Genomic DNA, 20,956 nt, shown 5'->3' on the forward strand with positions numbered 1-20,956 from the left:
TCTACAAAGTAACTAGTAACTAAAGTTTTCAAATAATTATAGTGGAGTAAAAGTAAAATATTTGCCTTTGAGATGTAGTGGAGTAGAAGTAAAAGTACTGAAAATTGGAAATACTCCAGTAAAGTAAAAAAAAAAACTTAAAACTGTACTTAAGTACAGTACGTGAGTAAATGTACTTAGTTACTTTACAACACTGCAAAGCATAACCTTGTAAAAGCCTCAGATATCTCAGTGCTCACAGAGGAACACATCATTCATGTACTGCTGTAGTTCCTTTATTGTGACAGTAGGTTTACTTACAGGATGATCAATAAACATTGTGACATGTTATGAAAATGTGACAGTGTGGTTTGACGTGACAACATACACGCTTCTCAACCTTTTCTGGATCAGGGTTCACTTGAAAATCTTTAAAGTGTTGGCAGCCCACCCACCTGAGCACTTAACACAGCAATGTTGTCAACAAATAAAAACCAAGACTAAACATTTGTTAAGCAGGGACTAGTGGAGAAGAGATACATGAAAAAACATGATTTTTTCCTGGTTTGAATTGGTTAAGTGGACCAAGAAGTGGGACAACAGAAAAGGGACTTTTCTCGTTCACATATGAGCAAAATAATGTAATTTTGTTCATTTTGAGGGCTGAAAGGGGACATAGTGTATAACACCAGGACAAGTTATTTTATGCTTGGTTGTGTGCAGGTGTCTCGCTCCGAAAATACCGGCACACAGCTAAGTATAAATCAGGCTTTACGACCTCTTCCTTACCAGTGTTGGAAAAGTTACTAAAACATAGTAATATATTACTTATTACATTAACAGTTGTAACTAATTACATTACAGTAATTAGTTACTTTACTAATTACTGGAAAAAAGCAATATATTACTTTAAGTTACATATTAATTTAGTTACTTTCCAACACTGTGTTGGAAAAGTTACTAAAACATAGTAATATATTACTTATATATTACTTGTTTAAAAAGTAATATAGTTACTTTACTTATTACTGCATGCCAAAATTAATTAGTTACTTTACTAGTTACTGGAAAAAAGTAATGTTACTTTGCAACACTGTTCCTTACTTCCGATGGTACTAATGAAGACTCTGTTCCATTCTGGTCAAACAAAGTCAGGGTGCTGATATTGTGCATGTTGGCTCACTGGAAACACTCTGCTACACCAGTGGGTCTCAAAGTGGGGTCCAGGGACCCTCATGGTTCCTTGAGCTTGTAGAGCGGCTATTTTCAAATAGCCAATGTACTTGGTTGTTCTTTTGTGCTTGTTTTCATATACCTGGTTGCTTGTTTCTCTCTCAAAACCTGGAACACAGTTCTGCACAAGAGCTGACGTAAACCATGACATCACACGTTCTGCGGATTCCCGTATTGCCATGTTTACACAGAGACGCGAGGAGGAGCGCTTTGAAAGATTTCCACTCTGGAAGGTGGTTTCACTTCGATACGGTTTCAACCCCTGAAAACGCTGTTGCCGTCTAAACGGAAAGCACAACTGATATTTTATTTTGACGTTTTCTCTAGAGACCGTTGTCGTCTAAACAGGGCCTCAGAGAGTTATGGGGTCCTTAACACATTCCACGCCAGAGTTTAATATCATAATGTAATCACCAGTGCCAGCGATTTATTGTTGTTTTTTTCACCTCGCCACAGACCTCGCTAAATACCTTATGATCGCGCGTTAAACTGTTTGTAGACACACAGGGTAGCTGTGTGAGTGGCCCAGAGAAGACATTTTCAATCGGCGACATTCCATTTTGCAGTAGTCGCAGTTTCTGTTAAATAGCGTTCAGCGCGGAGAAAAACAACACCGAGATAATGGCAGATTAGCGGAAGCTTTAGAGTGGCGGATGGGAACGAAAATCTTCGATTTGACATTCATTTCCGTTTCCGGTGTGCTACAATGAAATGTGTCACTGCGAGAGAGGCCTACAATGAAATGTGTCACTGCGAGAGGCCTACAATGAAATGTGTCACTGCGAGAGAGGCCTACGATGAAATGTGTCACTGCGAGAGAGGCCTACAATGAAATGTGTCACTGCGAGGGGAAAAAAAAGAAAAAAGACCACTTCGCATAGATCTACGCGACTGGCACGCTGCGCTGTTATTTAGGTTCACGTAGAACTACGCGATTAGCACGCAATGTGTTCAAATAAAATAAAACGTTTGAGAACCACTGTGCTACTCTAGATGGAACAGAGCCTTCGTTAGAATCATTGGTAACACCTGTGAAGGAAGTAAGACCCCAATTTCTTTACAGTATGGCTGCTGTGCATAGAGCCTATTTGCCATCTCTGAGAACCCAATCCACACAGTAAAATCTTCGGTGTTTATTCGACTCCCCTGGTGGTCAGAAGCAGCGTTACTAGCAGACCTCCAGCAGACACTCTGTCCAGAGGGACAGCGCCAGGTTGAGTTTGTCCTGGGCAGACTGCAGTTCCAGCGCGGCCACAGGGAGGCGCTCATCTGCCTCGTGGAGCTGTCTGATGGCCTGCAGGTGTGACAGAGGGAAGCGCAGGCCCTGCGGAAGAACACAGTAAAGGTTCTGTGGTTTAAAGTTGTACTGTGTAACCTTTTCAATAGGCTCAATGCCCAGCAGCCATATTGGGAATTAATTGGGCCCCCCTTCCTTACTTCCTTCACAGGTGTTACCAATACTACTAATTAAGGCCCTGTTCCATTTAGTGTGGCACAGTGGTCGTCTTATTTTCAAGGACCCCCATAACTCTGAGAGTGTACACATGGAACCAAATGGACCCTCACGGGTCCATTTGGTTCCATTTGTTTTTATTAATAATTAATTAAACTTCTAGAAAACATCAGTAACAACAACACACTCTACCAGCCTCCAGTGGTGGAAAATAGCAGATCTACAAGCTCACAATGCCTTGCGCTTGTAGATCTGCTATTTTCACATGGTTACATGGTACGTTTTATAATAATAATCGAAATCTACAAAGTAACTAGTAACTAAAGTTTTCAAATAATTGTAGTGGAGTAAAAAGTACAATATTTGTCTCTGAGATGTAGTGGAGTTACTGGAGTAGAAGTAAAAGTATTAGAAATTGGAAATATCCTCGAGAGTCAAGTAATTAAGTACAGTTCTTGAGTACATGTACTTAAAGACGTATGCCAAAATCCATTTGAAAAAAAAATGCTTTTCACTGTTACCAGGTCAAATATTGATATGCGATTAAAATGCGATTAATCGCGATTAATTAATTACAAAGCCTCTAATGAATTAAGATTATTTTTTTTTATCGAGTCCCAGCCCTAGTTTATACACTATACAGGGTATCTGCACATTTCTAAAGTGACGATTTAAGGCGTTTTAAGACCGTTCTAATACCTCTAAAATGAAAATATCAATAAGACCATTACTGCATCAAAAGTAATCAACAAACTAGACAAACACAATGATCAAACATTGGCCAAATTGTCACATAATTACCAAAGCAATTATGAAAATAGCCGATCTACAAGCATGTACTATAGAGTGGCTATGTTCAAAATATAGCTTTTACCTGAGACACTGTGTCATCCTGCACGCCGTCACCCATCATGTGACACTCCCTGAGGTTCCTCAATGAATGCAATACGTACACCACCAGCACTGTGGCCTCGTCCTACACACACACAAACACACACACACACACACACACACACACACACAGGTTTGTATTACTATAGTTGTGAGGACATCAACATTTTAGGATGGCAATAGGCTCTATGCACAGCAGCCATATTGGACAGAAATTGGGCCTCTTCCTTGCTTCCTTCACAGGTGTTACCAATGATACTAATGAAGGCTCTGTTCTATTTAGTGTAGCACAGTGGTTCTCAAACTATTTCATTTCAAGGACCCCCATAACTCTCAGAGTTACACCCTCTCAAGGAACCATGAGGGTCCCTGGACCACACTTTGAGACCCACTAGTGTTTCCAGTGAGCCAACATGCACAATATCAGCACCCTGACTCTGTTTGACCAGAATGGAACAGAGCCTTCATTAGTATCATTGTTAACACCTGTGAAGGAAGTAAGAAGAGGCCCGATTTTTCTCCAAAATGGCTGCTGTGCATAGAGCCTATTGTATGAGTGGCATTTTGCCGATCTACAAGCTCACAACATGTCTGTGAGCTTGTAGATCGGCTATTTCCCGGTGCAAGACACAAGCGTGCAATTAAGTATAAATCAGGCATATCTCTAATATAATCCCTAAACCACACTTTTAAATGTGCAACCCTAAACCTAACCTGAATCTGTTTCTAATTGTAAATGTATCTCTAAAAATTGGTTTTAATCATAAAACAACCATTTCTCTTGTGAGGGCCAGGAAAATGGTTCCTCAGAGTATATGTTTCTAAAAAAAAACGACTATGCTTACCTACACAAGTATAGTAACACACACTAACACGTTATCAAAGAACAATTTTGTGTATTTACCACATTCACGGGCAGGGCAGCGCTCCGTGGATTCGTGCATAGAAAAACAATGTAAGATATTTATCGTAGAGAGAAAACAGAGGCCCTAAGGGACTCGTGTGGGGTGTAAGTGGGTAATGTGTATGAATGTTTCATCATTTGTACTCACTGTTCTGTCTTGGCTGGGTTCTACTGATATAACAATGTGATGTTTGAACCTCAAGCGCACACTGTCCTCCAGTGCAGGAATCTTCCCAGCTACACACAAACACGCACGCATGCACACACACAAATGAAAGGGTGAGGTGTAAAGCAGTGGTTCTGGTGGGTCATAAGGATAGTGGCAAAACACTAACATTGTATTGATAAAATGACATTATTATTATCAAATGAAAATGTAGAAATATTTTCATTTGGTATTTTTTTGTTTAAAACCTTGACAAAAAAAGTTCATTCCGATGAGCTTAAAGTAGCCTATACTACATTAGTATGTCCACCCATTTGACCACTTAACAATATACAACCCGGTGTTGTTGTTTTTTATTTTATAAAAATGTGTGGACTAGATCCGCGGATTTGGATCAGTGTGTTCAGTTTTAGTCATAGTCTTTTGAATCAAATTCCATTTAGTTTTAGTCATATTTTAGTCATCTGAAATGTTTTACTGTTAGTCTAGTTTTAGTCGACTAAATATCATAAGATTATAGTCGACTAAATCTACAGTTGATTTAGTCGACTAAAATGTATTTTGACGGCACCTTGATGGCGTCGTAATGGCTGATTTTACACTTGGTTGCATGCTGATAATAGCAGATCTACAAGCTCACAACGCGTCGCACCGTGACACGTTGTGAGCTTGTAGATCTGCTATTATCAGAGCGCAACACCCGAGCGCAACCAAACATAAAATGACTTGTCTTTTAGTTCTAGTGGATCTCTTCTCCACTTGTCCCTCACAACAACATTTTAGACTAGTTTTTATTTGTTGACAAAATGATCAATATATTTAGTCTTAGTTTCAGTTATCATAACTTAGTTTTTATTTTATTTTTACATAGTTTTTGTCAGTGAAAAAGGGTAGTCGACGAACATTTTTCGCCATAGTTTCCGTCGACAAAATCAACACTGATTCGGATCTTCAAATAGTAAAATCAACAGGAAGTTGAGATTTTTGTTTAATAACAAATAGTGCTTTGTTGTGCAGGTGTGATATGGTGTCATATGGACATGGAGTGATGAGGTCGCATGTCATACGTACATGGGGTGATGTCGGTGTCATTGTAGGGAGGCAGTCTGTTGGTGACAAAGTCTCTCTTCATGTCGTTGGACCTCAGCTCCTGTTGTCCTGCATCCAGCTCCTCTGCTGCACGTCTGAGGAAGGAGGACAGGGACCTGCGAGTGTCACCACTGTCACCCCTGCTCTGCACGCGCACACACACACACACACACACACACACACACACACACACACACACACACACACACACACACACACACACACACACACACACACACACACACACACACACAAATGATCTAGATGGCATTTATGTTTTTGAGACTCCCCCAAATCGTACAGGAGCAGGCGTTTTTTTAAGTGCCTGCGGGCGGAACTGGCCGGTCAAAGAAAAAGAAAAGAAATGGAAAAAAACTGCACCAGGGACAACCAGAAGGGAAGATTTGAGTTAAAAGTCCTCCCAAGTCGGCCATCCCCACCCATGACCCCAGGACCCATTAAAATGTGAGATAACAGAGGGTTAAAAACATTTCTTAATTCTTCCAAAAAAATTCAAACATTTTCAAGACTTTTCAAAAATAGTAGGTGTAGAATATTGTAGATCTTTTGAATAGCCACACACACAACCCAAGTACCCCTCGGCGTCCTTGGGCAACCAGTGTTAGGCAGGGCCTCAGTTCCTCACCAGCAAGTGTCTTGGGGGCATGCCCTGTCGCATGCTGACCTCCCTTTTCATCATGTCAAACATCAGGGTGGGAAACACATCCAACAGTAGATCTCCCCAACACCTGAGAGAGAGACAAAGACAGACAGAGACAGAGACAGAGAGAGAGAGAGAGAGAGATGTTGGATCCGAGACAATCATAAAGATGGCAGAGACTAACTAAAACTAAAACTGCTTTGAGCCAAACATCCTTATTGCAATAAAATCTTACTGCATTTGTTATTTTGATGCTAAAATTTACAGGAATAAAAGTTAAGTTAAATAGAAACATGAGACTGCCACTGTTGTCCTGACTGTGGCTCCTGCACTTTAATGGGTATTATACTCTTGACTGAGTCAAGTGCGACGCCAAGTGGTGAATTTGGGTATTACCGGTCTGGTCTTATCAAGCTAGTTTGAACATTAATTTGGTCATTGAGGCAGTTTAAACACTTTAACCCTGTATGCATCGTCACACACCATGCCGCAGTGTGACGCGTTGTGAGCATGACCTCTGCTATTTTATTATTTTCATTTTATTGGATTTTTTTTAAACATTTTCTTGTATGGGGGTCCCCGGCACTATATCGTTTCAGATGGGGGTCTACTGTACCCTGGAATACAGACTGATTCGCTATGTTCGTCTTTTTCTCACTTCCCTATTCAGTCTGGCCAGTGTTCTATTTCAGTGGTTCTCAAACTTTTTCATGTCAAGGACCCCCAAATTGACACTTATTAGCATGCGGACCCCCATTTGAAAAGATATGCCAGGGACCCCCCATAAGAGAAGCTTTTTTACGGCTCTAGCAGTGATTCTCAACCATTTTAATTTCAAGGACCCCCAGTTTGACATGCATTAGGGCTACGGACCCCCATTTAATGGCATTTCTATCACTTGGACCGCAATTTATATTGTAAAATCTATGTCAATTTAACTCTGAGAGTGTACAAATGGAACCAAATGGACCCGTTAGGGTCCATTTGGTTCCATTTGTACACTCTCAGAGTTACAGACCCATAAGGGTCCATTTGGTGCCTAATCTATCATTTAGCTGGGGACCCCCTGGAACTCCCTCAAGGACCCCTGGGGGTCCCCGGACCCCACTTTGAGAACCAACGTTCTATTTGACTTGTATTTCAATTACGTAGGCAAGTCAAGAAGTGACTCAAGTTTCTAAACTCATCTCTAAACTAATGCTTAAACTTTACTTGGATATTGTAATATTTTTTATATATTGCATATTGTACTGCGTAAGCTTATAGATCAGCTATTTTAACCGCACAACCACTACGCATGGCAAAGTATAATATATTAGAGAGCCAGGGATAGGAACATTATATGTATGAATTTATGTGGTAAAAGGAATAGTTAATGTACATGTTCTGGTAGGTGCTGAGGGTGAGGTGGGTGGAATGCTCCACTCCCACCGGTGTGTCTGCCTGATGAATGGTTCCTCTGGGAAAATACAGCAGGTCACCTGCCTGTTAACATAAACATAAGATAAACATAAATACGGCTGGTCACCTGCCTGTTAACATAAACATAAGATAAACATAAATACAGCAGGTCACCTGCCTGTTAACATAAACATAAGATAAACATAAACACAGCTGGTCACCTGCCTGTTAACATAAACATAACATAAACATAAATACAGCTGGTCACCTGCCTGTTACCATATAGCTGGTCACCTGCCTGTTACCATAAACATTACATAAACATAAATACAGCTGGTCACCTACCTGTTACCATACAGCTTGTCATCTGCCTGTTACCATAAACATTACATAAACATAAATACAGCTGGTCACCTGCCTGTTAACATGAACATAACATAAACGTAAACATGACATGCATTAGAATATTCATTCGAGTTATGCTTCTACTTAGTAATCGCATTATTAGCAAACAGCTACATTTCTTGAATTTCCCCTGCAGGATAATAAAGATATCTATCTATCTATCTATCCATCTCTCCATCTCTCCATCCATCCATCCATCCATCCATGCAAACAAAAGTACGGTTGTCTCAGTTTGAATCAATTTCATCCAATCAGGAGAGAGAACTCACTAACTGCTAAATTCCCATATTTGTGTGAGGTTGGTGGTATACTATCTAACAACAGACGCAGCTAAACGCTTCATGCATGCTACGATCTTCTCACACATAACACTATAGTCACTTTACAAAAAGACTTACAAAAACATTGAACAAAAGCCCAATCGTTACCACCATTGCCATATAGTTCAAAAGTGCAATCCTACTATAATTCTAGTAACCTCTGTGCGTGCGTTTGTAGTGGTGGTGGTGGTGAAGCTACCCGGTTCTCCTCACTGGCTGGACCAATTGCTCTGATTTTGCACAATAATTCTAGTAACCTCTGTGCGTGCGTTTGTAGTGGTGGTGGTGGTGAAGCTACCCGGTTCTCCTCACTGGCTGGACCAATTGCTCTGATTTTGCACACAGCCATTGACCATTACCATCTGAACACAACTGTGAAGCCCGTTTTTCAATTTAATCAAATCCCAGCTTCTTATTAGCGTTTTTGTGTCAAAGAATGTCGTCCCATAGCTGCGGCTGCCCAGCTATGGGACAAACTGCCTCCCGGGTTGCCAGATCATGTGCGCATATCCCCCCACGGATGCGCTGCGCCGACCGGGTATGGTCTAGTTTATTTAATTTTGATAGCTTCAAACATTTTGCCGATGCTTGATCGTCTAATTTTTAAGGTTTTGAATGGGCTTGCACCTCAGCCAATGAAACAGTTCATAGAGCGAAGGGAAAGTGGTGACAGAGCAACGAGGGCAACTACCAGAGGGGAATGTACCATTCAGACGGAGTGTGTTTGGTGAAACAGTCTTCTCTGTTAGAGCCTCCCATCACTGGAATAGTCTCCCTACCGAAGTAAGAGAGGCCAACTATTTGACCTTCAAATTCAACCTTAAGAGATGGCTAAAAGCAAACCAAATGTGTAATCATGGGTAATTATCCACTCCATTCGTCACTGGTGTCATTTATCATACTTTACTGTAATAGGCTCTATTCACAGCAGCCATATTATGAAGACATTCACAGGTGTTACCAATGATACTAATGAAGGCTCTGTTCCATTCTGGTCAAACAGAGTCTAGTCTCGCGTAGCCAGACCTCACCCAACTGAAAATGAAAAACAGCGACCTCTGCTGTTTGTTCTATGTCTGTTGGGTCTGGCAGGAAGCAAACGTAACACCAGTGCGCCAAGATATATTTAAAGAAGGTAGGGTCATCTACGTAATTTTCGCTATCATGCAATTCCAGCCGGCAGATTCGTCGCACCATGGGAGCCAGACTGCAGCCGCGAGTTCAGTGGAATGCATTGGAGTTAATGAGAGCCCGGTGGATCAGCTCATGAACAAAATATATTTCTGAATGACTGAGACCTTTGTAAAGTAATTGCTTCTGGAAAATAAAAGAATACATATCACACATTGTTTTCTGCTGTGTTGCTTTTCGATGTGTCCACTGTATAATTTTATTGAGCTGTCTAAAGAGCACAAAGTAGGCGATACTGCCGAGACAGAAACCAGTGTTGCCATGTCCACTTATTATAAGCGACTTTGGGCTTATTTTTCTGTGAAGTTGCTTGTAAATATTGGTTGCTTGTATATTATTCTAAAGTGTAGTTGATTATTTGGACTTGGGCTTCACAATTTTAAATAATTAAAATTAAAATAAATGATATATACATATATATATATACAAATATTTGATATATATATGTTTTTAAATATCATTTGTCTTCATATATATTTTTAAAACATTTTCCACATTTATGTATTAAATAAATGATGATATGATATCTATAAATGATTCTGTCCATTTTGAATAGCTTGTATACATGATTATTGTGCAATTGACAGATTATTGTGCAATTGACTCGACCCCTACTAAGTAGGGGTCAAGGTAGGGTAGGGGGTCCCTGCTCCATCTCCCCATCCCCTGGCCCCCGGTGCTTCTTTTGGGCTTGTTTTCCTAGACCTGGTTGCTTATTTCTCTCTCACAATCTGGCAACACTGCCAGAGAGGATTTTTGTACAGTCTATGGACGATACATTCCACTGTTTAGATGCCTCAATAAAAGTATACAGCGTGCTAAAAAAATCCGAATTGATTGGATAAAAACCTGTGATATGTCTTCTTTTATATTCCTGAGCCGATTATCTGACAAAGGACAGAATCGTTCAGAAATAGTGTTTGTTCACAAGCTGGTCCAGCTGTCTGCCATAGACTTCATAGTATTTCACGAAACTTCCTGTTCCAGTTTTGGCTCCCATGAGCATCAATGGCGTCTGCTATGCGAGCAATGGCGTCGGCCCGCACCCTAGGCTGTCCCTTCCTTGTTTTCTAATTTCCTTGCAGTGCGCCAAGATATATTTAAAGAAGGTAGGGTCATCTACGTCATTTTCGCTACCATGCAATGCAATTCCACCCAGCAGATTCGTCGCACCATGGGAGCCAGACTGCAGCCTTCAGTTCAGTGGAATGCATTGAAGTGGACGAGAGACGGTGGACCAGCTTATGAACAAAAAATATTTATGAATGACTGAGACCTTTGTAAAGTAATTGCTTCTGGAATATAAAAGAAGACATATCACACATTGTTTTCTGCTGTGTTGCTTTTCGATGTGTCCACTGTATAAGTTTATTGAGCTATCTAAAGAGCACAAAGTACGCAATACTGCCGAGACAGAAAACAGTGTTGCCATGTCCACTTATTATAAGCGACTTTGGGCTTATTTTTCAGTGAAGTTGCTTGTAAATATTGGTAGTTGCGGGTTGCGGTTTTATGGGCTTTTTTCTACAGTGTAGTTGATTATTTGGACTTGGGCTTCACAATTTTAAAAGTACAATTATAATTCTCAATTATGTTTATGTCATGGACCCTCAAATTAATGTGTATTTGTCCCTAACCCCCATCTGAAAATGTTTTGTGCCAGGGAGCCCTGTACCAGATTTGTTGTTAGTGTTACAAAAATCCTCAATATTTCACATTTTACTTCAAGATTTTTCTCACAACGCGTTGTGAGCTTGTAGATCAGCTATTTTCAATGTATACAGTAAAGGTCTAAAGTGCTCATAATGGCCTAGTGCAAGTCTTCAAGAGGGGTCCGCCACCCCTAGGGGGTCCACGAGGTACTGCAGGGGGTCCGCGAAATTGTTGTTTGATTAGACAATTCCAATAATTTTATATATATATATATATATATATATATATATATATATATATATATATATATATATATATATATATATATATATATATATATACACAAATATTTATATATATTGTTTTAAATATCCATTTGTCTTCATATATTTTAAAAACATTTTCCACATTTATGTATTAAATAAATGATGATAAGGTATGTTTATAAATGGCAGTGCGCCACCCTACTCACTATCCTGTACATGTATGTTTAAAATAAAAGCATGAATATATTAATCTGTCTATTATTTTAATAGCTTAGTATTTATGCACAATAACATGTATGTTTATGAAACACAATTGTATACATAATTATACAATATATGCTGCCCCCCCCCCCCCGAGGTAGGGGTCGAGGTAGGGTAGGGTGTCCCTGCTCCATCTCCCCATCCCCCTGGCCCCCGGTGCTTCTTTTGGGCTTGTTTTCCTAGACCTGGTTGCTTATTTCTCTCTCACAATCTGGCAACACTGCCAGAGAGGATTTTTGTACAGTCTATGGACGATACATGCCGCTGTTTAGATGCCTCAATAAAATTATACAGTGTGCTAAAAAATCTGAATTAATTGGATAAAAGCATGTGATATGTCTTCTTTTATATTCCTGAACCGATTATCTGACAAAGGACTCAATCGGTCAGAAATAGTGTTTGTTTACAAGCTGGTCCAGATGGCTGCCATAGACTTCATAGTATTTCACCAAACTTCCTGTTCCAGTTTTGGCACCCATGAGCATCAATGGCGTCTGCAGCTATGCAAGCAATGGCGTCGGCCCGCCCCCTAGGCTGTCCCTTCCTTGTTTTCTAATTTCCTTGCAGTGCGCAAGGAAACCGGGGTTTGTGTCTGCCTTCAGCGCATCACTTCCGGTTGGTGCGACTATGTTTTCATTCCCACTAACAATATTTATACACGGAACACTAACACCACTTCTCCCAGAGAACATGGATGGTTTTGGTTATAAGCCCACTTGTTTCTATGATGAAAGAGTAAGTTAAAATGTGAATATCTTTCCGTGGTTTTGTCTGCTCCGAGGACGCTATTGTTAAATTAGTTTCGGTTAGTTTCGAGGGGGGAAGGGTGGACGGACACGTGAATCCCGCTCACTACATTTGATTGGGTAAAGCGCGGCCTGCTTCCTGATCTGAAGGCACACCCACTTGAAACCAATGCGCACGGGTTGTCAGCACGGCTACCGACAGATTCCAACGCAGAGCAGAATCTGTTCTTGAGAGATTAAGTCAGGGTGCTGATATTGTGCATGTTGGCCCACTGGAAACACTCTGTTACACCAGTGGGTCTACAGTTGGGGTCCAGGGGACCCTCATGGGCTTCCAAATGGCCCCTTACAGGTGTGTATAACTCTGAGAGTGTACACTCTCAGAGTTATGGGGGTCGTGGAAACCACTGTGCTACACTAAATGGAACAGAGCCTTCATTAGTATCATTGGCAACACCTGTGAAGGAAGTGATAATATGGCTGCAGTGCATAGAGCCTATTATGTGGACGTGAAAACTGACGTTTTGATTCATGTGCACTGTCCCTGGTAAATAAATGCATAAGTAAATAGATACATCTTACTTTGAGTATGATGTCGTGGGAGGGGCTGCCAATGCGTTCCTCAGGCTCCAGGCTGTATTCCCTGGCCAGGGGAACCGTAGGAGGATACAGACGCCAGTGTTTCTGACCCTCCAGCTGCAGAATGAACACCTAAAAAAACACAGACAACACATCACTTTAGAGCAGTGGTTCTCAATCTTTTTCATGTCAAGGACCCCCAAATTGACACTTATTAGCCCGCGGACCCCCATTTGAAAAGATATGCCACGGACCCCCGCATAAGAGATGATTTTTACAGCTCTAGCAGTCAATTCTCAACCATTTTAATTGAAGGACCCCCAGTTTGACATGCATTAGGCTACGGACCCCTATTTTATGGCATTTCTATCTCTGGGACCCCAATTCATATTGTAAAATAAATGTTCATTTAACTCTGAGAGTGTACAAATGTAACGGGTCCATTTGGTTCCATTTGTATAGTCTCAGAGTTACAGACCCATAAGGGTCCATTTGGTTCCTAACTATCCATCATTTAGCTGGGGACCCCCTGGAACTCCCTCAAGGCCCCTGGGGGTCCCCAGACCCCACTTTGAGAACCAATGCTTTAGAGACACCATGACATGGCCTCATTTGATTCTATAGATCAGATTTTCTTTTAAAATAGCAGATCTCTTTTTCAAGGGTGTGAGCAAACACTCAAAACCTCCTGAGCATTACTTACTGTAAGGCAGTGGTTACCAACCTAAAATACCTTGGAGACCCCCCTACTATCATCTATCATTGGTGATTTGTGAAGGAGGGGTCACGAAACTTGGCCTAAGTCTTTTTGTCGCCAGCTAAAATGTTTGAGAATCACTGCCTTAGATCATGACTATTTATATTCAAAGAATAAGCCATACATACAAAGCATTAACACATTGAGTGCCAATCGTGTAGTTCTACGCAAACCTAAATAATTGCGCAGCATGCCAGTCGTGTAGTTCTACGCGAAGTGGTCTTTTTTTTTTTTCCTCGCAGTGACACATTTCATTGTAGGCCTCCCTCGCAGTGACACATTTCATTGTAGGCCTCCCTCGCAGTGACACATTTCATTGTAGGCCTCCCTCGCATTGACACATTTCATTGTAGCACACCCGGATATGGAAATATCCGTAGTATCCGGAGATTTTCGTTCCCACCCGCCGCCGCTCTAAATCGTCCCCTAATCCGCCATTATCTCGGAGTTGTTTTTCTCCTCGCTGAACGCTGTTTAACAGAAACCGCGACTACTGCAAAATGGAATGTCGCCGATTGAAACGGTCTTCTCTGGGCCACTCACACAGCTACCCTGTGTGTCTACAAACAGTTTAACGCGCGATCATAAGGTATTTAGCGAGGTCTATGGCGACGTGAAAAAAACAACAATAAATCACTGGCACTGGTGAGTACATTATGATATTAAAATCTGGCGTGGAATGTGTTAAAGAGGTAATTGCAGTTAGGTTACTTTTAATACATTTCATTATAGCTGCGTTAGATACAATTAAAAAATGTAATAATAATAGTATATGTTTTTTTATATTATCCTCCATCCAAAAGCTAGCTACTTGAAATTGATTTTGACATTTGTGGTTTTCACTCAAACCTTTTAAGCTGTTTATGAACAGCAAAATGCTCTTAACCTATTAAGACCTGGAACTGTGTTCTTTTTAGATTTGAGCTTAAAAAGCATTATTTTACACTTTGGGCTATTCAAAAATAGCAGATATACAAGCTCATAGCGCGGCACCGAGTGCCGCGCTACGAGCTTGTAGATCTGCTATTTTTGAAAAATCGTGAAAATGTGTGCAAATCTTTGAATACCGTATATATATTTTTAAAGCGAACATTTTTGACTCAAATCTTTGCTTCTGGGGGTCCCTGGAACAAAATATTTTGATGGGGGTCCGTGGCCAAATACATGGGGGTCCTTGACATGAAAAAGATTGAGCACCACTGATATAGAAACATACGTTTTTCAGAATACTGTTGAGATTTAGGAGACATGTAGAATCGGCTTCAGGTCTAAATGGGTTAATAATAAAATGCTATTTATAATGAACTGAACAGCATCATTTGTCTTATTAGGAACAATATTGTACCTCTACGTCATCATAGTGGGAGGGCAGTCCCTGGGATTCCTGGGGTGTGATGTAAACGTTAGAGCCGACCAGAGAGCCAAAGAAACACTCCAACTTCTCCTGAATCCTCCACAGGTCATCCTGGGAAAGACATGGAGACAATCCTGTTAAAGGGATAGTTCACCCCCAAAATGACTCACCCCATGGAGACTTGAATGAATCGATATTTTTTTGTTTTTGTTGCATTCCTTGCAAGCCAATAATTTGATGACCGGCAGCGGTTCCGGTAGGAGACACAAAGAGTCTCCTTTGTATCTCCTACCGGAACCGCTGCCTACCGGTCCACTGGTCATAAAATTATTGGCTTAGGAAAACAACATTTTAAAGTATGGATTAAACATGTTCAATGGCAATGCCGATTAGCGCCAATCAGCGCACGTTTCCGCGGGACCCTGATGCAACTCCCAGTATCTTTGAAATCTCTCTGCAAAACTTTAGAGACGTTATATTTGTCCGAGACCAGACAATGGTACCAGCGAGTGAATGGGAGAAGGCATTGACTTTCAAGGGACCCTGAACACCGCCTTCCCGAATACAAAAAAAAGGTACACAGGGTTCCAAAAGAGGCTAGCTTCGTCTGTAAAGTTGCATGTAAATATTGGTAGTTGCAGATTTTTGGGGGCTTTTTTCAGTGTAGTTGCTTATTTAGGCTTGCTTCCTAAATGTTCATGGTCGAGGACCCCCACATTGATGTGACATCCACATTCTGTACATTTTTGTCAAAACAAAAAAAACAAAAAAAATAGCAGAACTATAAGCTCACAAGTAACACATCGCGGTGAGCTTGTAGTATATGATGCGATGTTAATAGCCAGACAATGGCCTACTAGTTGCTTCTTTAGGGCTTATTTTCAGCTGGTTGCTTGTTTCTTTTGCTAAATCTGGCAACACTGGTTTATCACCTTGAATCTTTGTGGCTGGTGGAACTGGATGGTGGCTTTCTTCTGAACAAAGTCCTTGTTGAGAACGTTGTATCTGACTCTGCCCTCCTTGTTCAGAGTCTTCTTCTTGCCCTGAACACAGCGACACACGTTCAGGTCCCTGGCGTACTCCAAGCCCTGAGAATATGGGTAAAACAACACTTTAATCCAGGGGTCTTCACCAGGGGTTCCGGGACCCCTAGGGGGTCCTCAGAGGTACTACAGGGGGTCCACTAAATCATTGTGTGATAGGAACTTCGTTTTTTTACATTTGAACTTGAACCCTAGCATCCCTATTCTAAAGGACAACTTTAGCAGAAAATAGCCGATTTACAAGCTCACAACGCCTCGCGCTGCGAGGCGTTGTGAGCTTGTAAATCGGTTATTTTCGGCAAAGAGAGGGGGAAGAAGAGCAGACTAAGTACAGAGTGAAAATGTACTAAGTATTGACGGTTTAAGTGGTTATAAATGTCTGAAAATACACATTAACATGAATCCAACATCTATAAAAAAGCTTTAATCTGCAACACAATTTTATGCAATATATAGTGGGGGTCCCTGCTTCATCTCTCTCTCAGAGAGGGGGTCCTTGGGCTGAAAACGTTGAAGACCCCTGCTTTAATCGATTAATAAAACATAATTGTTAATCGATTTTAATAATAATCAATTGTTTTCTTTTCTTCTTTTTTTTTGGGGGGGGGGGGGGGTACATTTAGCTTCTTTTTTTTTCTTTTTTTTTTTTAAATAGCAAAAATATCAGATCTACAAGCTGATGTAGATCTGCTATTTGTTTTGCTATTTCTGTACAACACTAAAGTATATTAAATAGGAATAAAGTGGTTAACCTGACTAATCCATTTATAATGTATTCAACATTGTCCACGTTGATGTGTTGATACATGAAAAATAAAACAAATGATGAAGAACATAAATGCTTCTCGATTATTCGATGAATCAAAAGTAATTGATAAAAACAATAGGTTCTATGCACAGCAGCCATATTGTGCAGACATTCACAGGTGTTGCCAATGACACTAATGAAGGCTCTGTTCCATTCTGGTCAAACAGAGTCAGAGTGCTGATATTGTGTGCATGTTGCCTCACTGGACACACTCTGCTACACCAGTGGGTCTACAGTTGGGGTTCAGGGACCCTCATGGGCTTCCAAATGGCCCCTTACGGGTGTGTAACTCTGAGAGTGTACAAATGGAACCAAATGGACCCGTAACGGGTCCATTTGGTTCCATTTGTACACTCTCAGTTATGGGGGTCGTGGAAACCACTGTGCTAGACTATGGAACAGAGCCTTCATTAGAATCATTAGTAACACCTGTGAAGGAAGTGACACTACGGCTGCTGTGCATAGAGCCTATCGCTGAGAAAATAACGGATAGGTTGACATAGACCCCTACCTCAGAACACAGGCCCTTCAGGTCAGACAGCTGGAACAGAGACTGGTAGTACGAGGCCGTAGAGGGATCGGACCTGTGCAGATGGAGGGGCTTCTTCTCCCAGTGCTCCTGGAAGAACCGGTCCAGCTGCATGGGAGCGATGAGGCTTTGGAACAGGCCGCGAGGCGTGTCAAAGCACAGAGGAGAACCTCTTCTCTGTTTAGCTTCAACACCTGCATCTTCCTCCTCCTCCTCGCCGGGACGCTTGGCGGCCGCTTTCCCTTCCTGTGACATTTTTAATCTGGGAAAGATTTAGAGAATAGTGGTGGTGAGCTGCAGTGGTGTAAAGTAACTAAGTACATTTACTCAAGTACTGTACTTAAGTATAATTTTGAGGTATTTTTTACTTTACTGGAGTATTTCCAAATGTCTATACTTTTACTTATACTCCACTACATCTCAGAGGCAAATATTGTACTTTTACTCCACTAATCGCGACGTGTTGTGAGCTTGTAGATCTGCTATTTTCAAACATTTAGGTACTTTTACTTTTGGTACTTTAAGTACATTTTGATCCCAATACTTGTGAACTTTTACTCAAGTAAATGTTGAATTCCGGACATTTACTTGTAACAGAGTACTTTTACATTAAAGTATTGATACTTTTACTTAAGTAAAACATTTGAGTACATTGTCCACCACTGGTGAGCTGGTGGTGGGCTGTGAACAGGCTTTGTCCAGGTGGAAAAAGTAAAAGTATCAATACTGCAATGTACTGTAGGACTGTTACAAGTAAAAGTACGGAATTCAAAACGTGCTTGAGTAAAAGTACAAACGTATTGGCTTCAAAATGTACTTAAAAGTATCAAAAGTAAAAGTACTAAAATATTTGAAAATCATTTTATGTTATCTTATACTGTCTCATAACAGTAGCCCTGCCTCTGATACATGACTGTCATATATGCAATGGTGTAAAGTAACTATTAAGTACATTTACTCAAGTACAATTTTGAGGTACTTTTACTTTACTGGAGTATTTCCACATGTCAATACTTTATACTTCTACTCGGCTAAATCTCAGAGGCAAATATTGTACTTTTCTCCACTGCAATTATTTGACGACTTTAGTTACTAGTTAATTACTACCACTTCAGCCCAATTTAAACTGGGATATTTGGAAATAGCAGATCTACACGCTCACAACCACGATGTGAGGCGTTGAGAGCTTGTAGATCTGCTATTTTCAAAAATGTTTTTAATACATTTTAGACATGAGAACTTGTGACACATTCTGCATAATGGCTACTTTTACTTTTGGTACTTTAAGTACATTTTGAATTTTGATGCCAATACTTTTGTGCTTTTACTCAAGTAAAGTTTGATTACCAGACTTGAGTGTTTGCAGACTCTTGTAATGTATTTGTAATTTTGTATTTTATGGATTTTTACATTGCTATATCTACGAGTCTTAGCTTTCACCCCCCAGTTTCCACTGGATTGTCACCTCCAAAGCCCGTATTTCTCCAAACATGTACAAATGCAAAATATAAGGTTCTTACTCGCGTGCCCCAAATGTTAACTCGGTCTCCGGGGTATTTTTGCAATGTAATAGTCCATATTTTTCAATAAAGAAGTGTTTTTTCATCCCGTCTGTGGCCTAACCCCATTTACTCCCTGTTTACATTGAGGTGTAATTCCGGTTTTCATCGGATGCGCCCCGTCACTATCGCCCATTGGGAACTTCCGACAGAATCGGCCACAGACGGGATTAAAACGCTTCTTTATTGAAGAATATGAACTAATACATTGCACAAACACGCCGGACACCTAGTTAACGTTTGGGGCAAGCGGTAGCCCTGACTGTCATACCATGTGAACCATGGCTAGGGCAAGCGGGTAAGCACCTTATATTTTACATTTGTACATGTTTGGAGAAATACTAGCCCCTACGGAACCTCTCCCTCCGCTGCGTAGCTCCGAGATGAGGTTCCTCGTTTGTCTCTCTCTGCCGTTTGAGCAGGACATTGTCGCACATTTTCCACTTTACATGCTTGTTACCCCTCTCTGCACATCGTATCCAAAAAGTAAAGCATTTCCGCCATTCTCTCAGATGTTTTAAGTTCTAGCGCACCATAAAAGCTATCCAACGAGTTGAAGAAAGTATTTAATTTGCCTCGGTCTTCATCCGGTTACATGTGGATTTTGGAAGAGTTGCGCCCGTAGAGATAAAATTACTGATTCCCCTACTGGTCAAATGTTGAATTGCATCTTCTAATGCAAAATATTAGGAACTAGATGAAGACCGAGGCAAATTAAATAATTTCTTCAACTCGTTGGATAGATTTTATGGTGCGCTAGAACTTAAAACATCTGAGAGAGTGGCGGAAGTGCTTTACTTTTTGGATACGATGTGCAGAAAGGGGTAAGAAACATGTAAAGTGGAAATTGTGCGACTATGCCCTGCTCAAACGGCAGAGGGAAACGAGGAACCTCATCTCGGAGCTATACAGCGGAGGGAGAGGTTCCGTCGGAGCTACGAGAGTCCTAATGGCTAACTGACATGCAACTTAAACCTTATCAAGGACAACTGTAAACGTTTAAAAACCTTTATATGTCAAACAGATCAAACTCACCAGTCTCTCTCTCTTTCTACACACAGAGATCTGCTTCCTTCACACCCACGTGGGTGTGAGTTGTGCGCTGCATCCTAATCCGTCCGACAGGAAACGTGAGGTCGTCTACAGCAGCGGTTCTCAAACTTTTTCATGTCAAGGACCCCCAAATTGACACTTATTAGCCCGCGGACCCCCATTTGAAAAGATATGCCAGAAACCCCAATAAGAGAAGGTTTTTATGGCTCTCTAGTAGTGATTCTCAACCATTTTAATTGAAGGACCCCCAGTTTGGCATGCATAAGGCTACGGACCCCTATTTTATGGCATTTATATCCCTGGGACCCCAATTCATATTGTAAAATCTATGTTAATGAATATAACTCATTTGTACACTCTCAGAGTTACATACACATAGGGGGCCGTTTGGTTCCTAACTACCATTTAGCTGGGGACCCCCTGGAACTCCCTCAAGGACCCCTGGGGGTCCCCGGACCCTACTTTGAGAACCAATAGTCTACATCTTCAAAACATCATGTAAAGACTTTGCTATCTTATATTATGGTAAATTAAAGTGTGGGCGCAGGTAATACAATTACCTTAGTTATCATGATTTATATATAATTAAAAAAACGGCACGAGTATATTAATGCAAACAGCGGCCAGCGTTAAAATATACTTAAAGTACAAAAGT

At 40.9% G+C, this 20,956-nt stretch overlaps 1 protein-coding gene across 2 annotated transcripts; it reads right to left on the reverse strand.

Annotated features, from left to right (window-relative positions):
* Window positions 1–286: 286 nt before the first annotated feature.
* riox2 (ribosomal oxygenase 2) lies at window positions 287–20,350 on the reverse strand. Of its 2 annotated transcripts, XR_014600648.1 has the most exons (12): window positions 20,284–20,350; window positions 17,672–17,951; window positions 16,242–16,397; window positions 15,301–15,420; window positions 13,202–13,330; window positions 7,758–7,861; window positions 6,362–6,464; window positions 5,698–5,860; window positions 4,609–4,697; window positions 3,540–3,641; window positions 1,064–2,536; window positions 287–748 (listed from the first exon to the last, which is right to left on the reverse strand). XR_014600648.1 is itself a non-coding variant. In XM_084055176.1 (11 exons), the coding sequence occupies exons 2-11, from the start codon at window positions 17,942–17,944 to the stop codon at window positions 2,381–2,383; spliced, it is 1,395 nt and encodes a 464-aa protein (XP_083911302.1). In that variant the 5' UTR covers window positions 17,945–17,951; window positions 20,284–20,350; the 3' UTR covers window positions 287–2,380. The 2 variants fall into 2 exon arrangements, 1 of the variants encoding a protein (XP_083911302.1); XM_084055176.1 differs by having other exon boundaries at window positions 287–2,536.
* Between the last annotated feature and the right edge of the window lie 606 nt (window positions 20,351–20,956).

This window comes from Gymnoscopelus microlampas, assembly GCF_963454915.1.
Source record: "Gymnoscopelus microlampas genome assembly, chromosome: 4".
In the NCBI taxonomy this organism is placed as follows: Eukaryota; Metazoa; Chordata; class Actinopteri; order Myctophiformes; family Myctophidae; genus Gymnoscopelus; species Gymnoscopelus microlampas.

Bases quoted from the DNA above. Each gene is read 5' to 3' on its own strand.
- riox2 (XM_084055176.1), bottom strand. From the start codon at position 17,944: ATGTCACAGGAAGGGAAAGCGGCCGCCAAGCGTCCCGGCGAGGAGGAG. The intron at 16,398-17,671 runs GTAGGGGTCTAT...CCATATTCTCAG, and splicing joins TGAAGGGCCTGTGTTCTGAG to GGCTTGGAGTACGCCAGGGA. The intron at 13,331-15,300 runs GTACAATATTGT...GTGTTTTTTTAG, and splicing joins CCCACTATGATGACGTAGAG to GTGTTCATTCTGCAGCTGGA.